Genomic DNA, 9,522 nt, shown 5'->3' on the forward strand with positions numbered 1-9,522 from the left:
GCCACTATAAACCTTATCGGCTTCGTTCCAACTCCATGCATGCTGTGCATCCAGCATGTCAATGCATCCCGTTTCGGTAGAGGTGGAAGAAACATTGGCATTTATCTAAAGTTTAAAAAAAACGCTGTTGTCATCACGTTTCTGAAGATTAAATGGCGTTTGGGTGATAGGGATCTCTCTGTGTCTCCTATATTTCAGTTTAAATCCCATGCTTGTTTTTACTAATAACATATGCATTACCGTCACAGACCTTCACTCTTCTACTCACACATAAACATACACAGCAGAATGACCTCATGCAGGGAGCCTTTAACTACACTAAATCTAGTGTCGTTTTTGACCTCTTTTTTCTATTAAACAAATCGTTTTGTTCATCTTGTGCGCAGGCATGAAGATGCACAAGTATGCATGTGGGCACACAGGTGACTCAATGCACAATCCTTCCAATGAAGTCACACTTTGCCACTAATCTACAGGTGGCAGTGACAAGAAACGCACCAGCAAAAAAGACTGCTAGCAAGTTAACATGGGGGCAAACAATGCTGGATTTAAAATACATTAAAAACAAATCGGCTTTGAAAATCTTTTACGAGGAAGAAAAGCATTCAACACGTTTTAGTCCTCAAGGATACACACAGCGTGTTTATTTCCCACAGCTCCCTCTGCAGCCACAAAACGGCTCTATACGTTTTTTTGCATGTGCTGTAGGACCTGTAAACAGACTTTGATGTGGAAAATCAGTGGAGTTCCCCTTTAAGCACACCAAGATATAGCGTGTACAGTGATGCATCATGATTCAGTCTGATGCCCCGCACTCATTTTCACACCAGTTCACTGACATTTCTGTCTAAAAAAACCAAATATCTAAACCAGTTAAACCAAATAGGAAACGGAAATTACACCTAAGACCCAAGAAACAACAGACTGAGCTTGTAAAGAAATACGAAAAGCACAAAAGAAGACAATTCCTACTGAAACGTCTGTGATGGTCATCGCACCTCATGCACACTCAACACATCTTAAACTCTGCAGATCACCACAATTTGATCACCCTCCTCTCCTCTCTTCCTTCTCTCGCAAAGACATCTTAAGTGCTGCTAGGTTTGTTTTTTGGTGTGGGTTGGCACAACAAGGTCTGCTGCTGCAGTGTCATGGAAGCTGCTGGGAGCTGTAAGAGACCAGCTGACACAGGCAGGCTTGTAACTGAAAGGTCACTGGATCAACTCCACGGACAAGCTACCAGGATGAGGTAAGACAGTGATTCATACTCTCACCTCACCCCTGCAACAGATACTGAACTGCTGAAGAAGACAAGTTTATAAAAGCTGCACAATCATATCAAAATCAACACTCATTTTCTTTGATATTAGTAAATCTATCTGACTCTATTGACAGCACTGTTATTATGAACAAAACAAATGTATGGAAGAAGCTACCACAAGAGAATACTTTTTGAAAGATGTCAAAGTAAGCCTTGAATTTGTTGACTTGCTTGTGAGGCTTGAAGTTCTCATGAGACATTGGATACAGAGGAGCCTTTTATGTTTTCAATCACAGAACTGTATCTTTTCAAGCCTTCAGGAAGCTGAGCATCATTTGAGAAAGGCACATCAATCCTTTCAGCGTCGTCACAGGTATCTTTTAGTTAAAAGAGACATTAAGATTCTCTTTGTGTGGTTCAGGCTCAATAAGTAATAGTGGTGCTTGTTTGAAATCATCCAGTAAAAATACATTCTCCTGAAAGAGAATGTTTTATGTATAATCTTACTGTAGTTATTGACAAAAACTTGCCTCAACTTTTACTGTGATGATATGGTGTTTCATATTGTAGAGGATAACATGTAGCCTAAACCAAACCAAAGCTGACCCGAAATATCCTAATTTACCACCAATGCTTATTTTGCTGTGTGAGTTGTTTATGTGGATATTAACCCTGGATGATTTCCAAAAGTTATAATTTTATTTAGTTTGAAAATGTTTAATTGGGATACCTTTTAATACCATCTTTCTCATGTTACTGTTTTAGAAGCTATGCACATTTCTGTTGGATTTTCAAGGATTGCATTTATTATATTTTCTTCTCAACTTCACCCCTGCCTCATGAAAAGAAAGAAATATCTTTAAATGATGAATGCTATTCATTGAGATGTGCAGAGATCATGGAAGATCATCCATTCAAGAGTAAAAGGCGTATTCAAATGTACACTTTAATGCACATGCACTTTCTACCTACACTACCTATTTATTGTGTAAGTTGTAGCTCTTTATCCTCAAGCTTTTACACATTTTCAGTGATATTTTGAACACTTCTGTTGTGTGAAATGCAACAACCTGTACGTGAGAAGTTAAATTGCTTGTGATTCTTGAGAAAATAAAGTATTGACTTCCATCACAGGCATGAAAATTATGATTATCAAAACCTCTCCTATCATTGTTTTTAATGAGAAAAAGAATTTTGCCTGACCAACGTTGCACAGAATCATTTTTCCCCATATATCAATGCACTGGTTTGGGTTGGACTCACTTGCATCATTTATGTGGGATCAGGTTGGTTGGATTATGGTAACCGGTTGATAAGGTGCCAGTTATCAGTGTTATAACTTCTCTGTTAGTGCTATATTATAAAGTTATGGGGCCGTGTGTGTATTTGTGTGTTAACAAACAAGCCTACAATTTAGACGCGGACGTCCAATCCATCTTCTACACCCGCAGCCTGCTTCTCGTCTGATGAGCTCAACTCCAAAATCCTAACAAGCCTCACATCTTCACCTTCCCTCAACTCACCCACATCACACTCTAACGCTGCAATTCCTTCACTCTCTGCTCTTCAAGACTGCTTCTACTTGAACACACACACAACTCCCAAAAAATACATCCTGCTAGTGTCTGTCCGGTTTTAATTTACAAAACTGGTATCTCAATTGACAGTGATGTTTAGCAGCTTACAGTGCAAAATACTTGATTGTTTGAGCAGCAATACTGACCTTCAGTGAGCTGAGGTTTAGGGGAAAAAAGGAGAGACACTAAACACATTTTGAACCATAAAATCTGAAACTGTTTAGGTTTAAAACCCCAAAATAAAAAAGTTTGTATTAATAATTTGGAAATTGAGATAATTTGGGTTAGGATACAGTCTTGTCCCTGGCCTCATCGTATCCCAACAATATGAAAATAAGGCTGTGTGGCGGGGGCGGGGCAGCAGTGGGTGAGTTTTATGAGAACAGCGCACGGGGCATCATTAGAAGCGAAAGCGCACCATGCTGAAGGAAGGGGAGCTGAGGCTGGACGGCACTCAACTCCTGACAATCAGGAGGCGCGTGACAAGGCTATGGCAGGGCGCAGAGGAGAATATTTATTTTTTCTCTTCAAGTAAGTTACCTTGAGATATGATCAACTTGCTACAAATAACCTCCAAAGACTCCTCTAAGTGGGAATATTTCCATGCGCGCGTCTTCATGTCGTCAGATTTGTAAATTGGCCGCGGAGCTGCGCGTTTTGATGGACTCCTCGGTCATTAGAGGACTGAATGTGAATTTATGCCAACATCCAACCACTCTGGGATATACATAAAGCGCGCACAGCCGGGATGGATTCGTTTAACGCCAGCGGAATGGACGCGTACACGGTGATCCATCTGAATTCCTCCTGGGGTCTGGACAGTGGATATTCTTTAGGGGCGATAGCCAGCATTGCTGCTCTTGTAAGTTTTCTCATTCTCTTTACCGTTGTTGGGAATATTCTGGTGGTTATTGCGGTGTTGACGAGCAGGGCGCTGAAAGCCCCACAGAACCTCTTTCTGGTGTCCCTGGCCACCGCGGACATCCTGGTCGCCACTTTGGTGATGCCGTTTTCCCTGGCGAACGAACTTATGGGCTATTGGTATTTTGGTAATGTTTGGTGCGGCATTTATCTGGCTTTGGATGTTCTATTCTGCACTTCGTCTATTGTCCATCTGTGCGCAATAAGCCTGGACCGCTACTGGTCCGTTACGCAGGCTGTAGAGTACAACCTGAAGCGGACTCCCAAACGCGTCAAGTGCATCATCGTAATTGTGTGGCTTATATCTGCTTTCATCTCATCTCCGCCGCTCTTATCTATAGACAACAACAGTAATATCAGTGCTCAGCCTCAGTGCGAGCTGAATGATGACACTTGGTACATCCTCTCCTCCAGCATTGCGTCCTTCTTCGCCCCGTGCTTAATTATGGTGCTGGTGTATATCAGAATATACCAAGTGGCCAAAACCAGAACAAGAACCATGTCGGGGAAAAATCTCAGGCCAGATGGTGTTACACAAACTGAGAACGGACTGAGCAAAGCCACCTCCCCTTTCCATGGCGAGAGGGAGAACGGTCACTGTCAGTGCCCGCCTACGCCCAGCCAACGCACCGTCACCGTCGGGCAACAGACTGAGGATGCTGACATGGAGAGCTCCTCCTCGGAGGGCAAAGGTCACAAACCACAACAGGAAGTGTCCAAGACAGCCAAGAGGGCCAGCCACAAGAAGAGCTCCCTCTCCAAACAACCCACACGCATCTCCAGAGTCAGTAACAAATCCATGGACCTCTTCGCCTCCAGGAGGAAACGTCGCCGGAGCTCCTTGGCCAGAAAGAAGGCCTCTCAAGCCAGGGAAAAGAGGTTTACATTCGTCCTGGCTGTGGTCATGGGGGTGTTTGTTGTGTGCTGGTTCCCCTTTTTCTTCAGCTACAGCCTGTATGGTGTGTGCAGGGACTCCTGTAAGATCCCAGACTCGCTCTTTAAATTCTTCTTCTGGATCGGCTACTGTAACAGCTCACTCAACCCCGCCATCTACACCATCTTCAACCGGGACTTCAGACGCGCCTTCCAGAAGATCCTCTGCAAGTCGTGGAAAAAGTCCTTTTAGATCTGAAGCCAAACTGCTGGACCCACCGTGACAATCTCAAAGGGTGTATCAAAGTGAATTTTGAAAGAAAAAAAGAATCCTGTTTTGTCTATTACTGCCAATCGTTACTGTTTCGTCTCATTGTCCTGTTGTAATTCCACCAACTGGGTGTCTCTACAAAGTCTGATTAGTGAGCTCCCCCTTTCTTTTATTCCTACTGCTGTGTGCTGTAACGCTTTATGGTGTTTGATCATTATCAAGCTCTTTATACATCCACAAAAGATACAAATGGCCGGATTTATCCGTTTGGAGACCCCATAGCAGAAATGGCCTCCTGGGCCGTGGTTAACCCCACTAAGTTACTTCCACTCACTCTGTACAATGTGTACACTTTTTCTATCATTTTTGTGATAGAATGCTACTTGTTCATAGCTTTGCTGGTGGTAACATATTTATTTAGAAATATGTAACATACATAAGCACAAAACTATTTTGAAACAAGTAATCCTTTTCCAGACAGAGCATTAAGCTGTGAGTTAGATGAGAAGATAACCCTATTATGTCTGTGTGGTAAATATGTTAGCTGGAGCCAGCAGCTGGTTAGCCTAGCTTAGCATAAAGACTGAAAAGCAGTAGAAACAGCTAGCCTGAATATCTCCAAAGGTCACCAAATGTGCCTCACAGCACGTCTAATGCTCACTTCATATCTAGTTTGTTAAATGCATACAGAAACCGAAGCATAGAAACAACAGTTCGCTGTTTTACAGGGTGTGTGCTTATCTTGGTTGGAAGGAGTTGCTAGGCAACCAGTGGAGACTCAATTAAGTTAGTGTTCATGTAAAACTGTCGTTTTTACGCTGCAGATTTTGTACCGATTAAACAAAAAAAGATATAACGTTAATTAGTGCGCTTTAGATGTTTTGGTAGATGGATTTTGTTCTCTTAGAATAGAGCCTGGCTAACCGTTTTCCTGTTTAAAGTCTATCTGCTGAACTAAGCTGACTGACTGCTGTCTCCAGCTATATTACAGTACGAGATACAATTTCCCAAAATGTCTATTCCTTTAAAATTAGGTGATGAAGCAGAAACCATCATAAGGTCCCTTATCATGTCAGTGTTGTGCTTTAATTCAGCATATTTGTGATAAAAAAGGTTTCAATTCACAAACCAGTTCACACACAATAAGCCTGGAGCTATTGGAGCAGCTGTCTACTCAGCCCAGATTGATAATCCAGCATACACACACACACACACACACACACACACACACACACACACACACACACACACACACACACAGCAATGGTTTCCAGCCCTTTTCACTTGTTTCCCCAGAAAATAAATCTTTGTTTACATGTGACATGTCTACGAGTCATTTGCAGTTCAACCACAGTTGTTCTATACCGTCTCAAATTATTTAATTACAATTTTTAATTTAGAAGCCTGAAGACGTAAAACTATCTAGTATTTTACAAGTAAATAGGAATCGTTGGAGAGTCATGAAGTATAAATGAACCCTCAGATTTATTTTGTCTGACCCTCAGGTCGGAAATTAACTTTGTGGATAAAAGTTAACCATGCACTTTCTTTTGTCCGTTTACCATTAAGTTGTTGGCTTTTACAGCTTCTTTTAAGCGTCACTGCTGTGAAAATAGTATGAGACAAGGCAAAATAAATTAGCATTGTGTTTTAACACCTGGGTGCTTTGAGTGTATCCGTGCAATCACAGCGTCATCATAGTAATTCACGCCACAGCTGACAAACGGTAAAGCACTAACAGTTGACTAAATCACTGCAGAGTCTTTGTTCTGATCTCTGACAGGACTTAAGATTTGAGACTGCACTGAGGAGGGCTGACGTTTTCACAGGGCTTTCACAGTGGCCATAAACTATGTGTATCAAGGAACAAGAACATTTTTCCAGAATCTACCTCTCTGTTTGTTTAGTTTGTGTTGATTTTTGTTCACATTTTTCCTCTGCTTAAACTGTCTGCTGTTGTGCAAAAATAAAAGATGAAGTCTTATGTGAACTTTTGGTGTGATGTTGCGATATGGAGCCCCTTTAGTGGTCATGCATATCAATAGATTCAATCATATCAAATATTGTGGCTGTTGAATGAATGATGACAGTCACAGAGACTTAGCACTCCAACATCTTTAATTACAAGTCGATCATTCTAATTCTGTGATTTATGCCTTTTCCTTTACTTTTAAATTAATTATACACTGGTTTCTGTAATTATAAATTAATTATCGTTCATCACATTAGAATTTGACACGTTAATTAAACACAAATCAGCAGTTTACTTTTAAGATGAAAGAGAAAATCCCCATTTATGCAAAGCAAGTGAGATCCGACATTTGGTTTGACTGCTTAGTGCAGTTATTTGTCTTAATTTGGTGGAAAATTGAAACAATCATAAGCAGATTGGTACATAACTGCTCCTTATCTCTACCAGGGGATGATTGACACTTTTTGAAGCCCAAACAATATCCTACTCTCAGCAATGTGAGTTTGGTCTTTGAAATCAATCAGGATGCCATGATGGGGTCAAAGGGTTCGGCCCCTCTAATGGACAGTGGCCATGCCTGTTTCAGAGTGTTTGTGACCTTTCGGCACAACAGGTTTGATGTTGGATCTGGCCGCCTCATAATCTAATATTCTCCTGGGCCCCTGTGGGCAGGACTGAGGTGAAACTGAATTCCCCACACCAAACTCTTGTTGTTTCCCTCCTACTTTTTATGCTGTGTGCACATCTAAAAGTCATTAGTAACGTGTTACGGGTCCATCTGCTTTTGTTCCAACTGCTGTTTGGGGCCACCAGAGATTCATGTCCCCAAAAAACTAAAAAGGGAAAACAGTGTCCCGGTCTGTTTAATTGTTTGAATAAGGAGAATAAACAGGTGTAAAGCCACTGATGGAAAACAGAAGGAAAATATATTTGTCACCAGTCTGTGTATTTTATCTTTCGGCAAAGTGCCCTACCAAACAAAACTTAGTTTTACTCACTGTCAAAGAGAAAACTTTACTCACTTTATGTTCAGGCTGTGCTAAATCTCGTACAATTTATAACCAAAGTTAAATGTTTTTTTTCTTAAAGTCAAAGAAAGATGAAGTAGATTAAGCGTGCTGTTCTTCCAATGTCCCTCTCAGTATTTATAGGTTTGGTGAGGACACTGCCTGCTTCACCAAGAGAAGTCAAATGTGTTTGGCTGCACATTAAACACTGCGGCTTTGGGGAGTCAGAAAACAAACAGTGGCTCAGCAGTTTGTGATCGATAGCAATGACTCAACAATAATTTTGCCATGTGCTGAGATTGTATGGCTTTGAAAAACTCTCCAGCCGGCACTTTGTTTGAAAAGTCAGCAGTGAGAGAACATTTCTTAAAAATGGAAGATGGTTCATTTCTTTTCTGGCTGCAAATCAAGGTGAAGGGAGACAGCTTTCTATTTATACTAAAGAGAGTTTGACCACACACTTTCACTTGGTAAAACCCTTTTTTTTTTAAAAGGCATTTTAACATCACCGATAGAAAGTAACCAACAGAAAACAAAGCAACTCCCTTGAATCTCCAAGGTATTCTGGCTTAAAATGAGCAAACTCAAATGTCAGTGCTATTCCACTGATGGCCACCGGATGGAGGCTCAAAAAGCAAACCCCGTCGGAACAAAACTCCTGAGTCGGCCCTTTAGCTGCTTAAAGCACCACAATACTCACAAGCTAGTCACCACCTTTGTCTCTCTGCTGTTTAGTTGGTAGCGTGCAGTGGGTTCATCAGAATCCAGTCTGAGCAATTAGCAAATTAAGTGTTTTTACAATTTTTTTAAAATGTTACAATTGTTGAAAATGACATACTTGTTTGAGAGCAAACACTGCATTGATGCTGTCCTCTCTTCTCCTCAATATACTGCCCTCAAAAGCAGATGAGGTTTCTCATGTCATCATTAATCCTGGCAAATTTTGTGAAAGATGAAAGGCCTCAGAGTTCTGTGACGCTGCCACACCTGGCTGCCTTCAATTTTCTGCCAGACATCAGACCTTGGCAGTGGGGAAATACGGGCCGGCCATCATCCCAAAAGAGCTATTTGGTGGCTGAGCCCTTCAAAAAAAAAAGAGTTAAATCAAAATTCACGTGTTTACCTTTGAAAGCACATTGCAAAGGCTTTCACTCTTTGAACCATGAATACATAAAAGCACTCTTGGTTTGTCTTCAACTTTTGCAGCTGCATATAGATTATTAAATCATGGTTTTATCAAAACAATCCACTGAGCTTCATGTGGGACAATGATACATAATAAAAATGAGCTCTTCCACCCTTTAAAATGTTAATAAAGCACTAAACCCAAAGCTAGTATTTTAACATTATAACATTAGCTGATGTTTGCTTATCATTCATCAATTGTATTTGATGTAAGGCCATCGAGTTTGTTGAGCGGGCATCAAAGTATTATGACACCTAAATCTACATTTCGGTGTGTGATGAATTATCCCATCTGTTGACTTCAACCAATCATACATCACAGCATCACAGTGTAGCAGTCACACATAATGATGGAGAGGACCTCAGTCGCTGTTCACTCACTCTCTCACAGCTGAGCTCACAATTCTCTGTCTGAGCAGAAAGCCGGCTGGCTGTCCTGCCAAACAGCTCGGGTA

General features: G+C 41.2%; 1 protein-coding gene across 1 annotated transcript; it reads left to right on the forward strand.

Moving 5' to 3' along the window:
* The first annotated feature begins 3,288 nt into the window (after nucleotides 1-3,288).
* Nucleotides 3,289-6,859, forward strand: LOC137874887 (alpha-2 adrenergic receptor). The gene has a single exon (XM_068713862.1). It carries the CDS (start codon nucleotides 3,587-3,589, stop codon nucleotides 4,883-4,885), a length of 1,299 nt encoding a protein of 432 aa, XP_068569963.1. The 5' UTR covers nucleotides 3,289-3,586; the 3' UTR covers nucleotides 4,886-6,859.
* The last annotated feature ends 2,663 nt before the right edge of the window (nucleotides 6,860-9,522 follow it).

The sequence above is a fragment of the Cebidichthys violaceus genome, unplaced genomic scaffold (assembly GCF_023349555.1).
Source record: "Cebidichthys violaceus isolate CVI_PGR_0920_01 unplaced genomic scaffold, fCebVio1.0.p SCAF_19, whole genome shotgun sequence".
Classification (NCBI taxonomy): Eukaryota; Metazoa; Chordata; class Actinopteri; order Perciformes; family Stichaeidae; genus Cebidichthys; species Cebidichthys violaceus.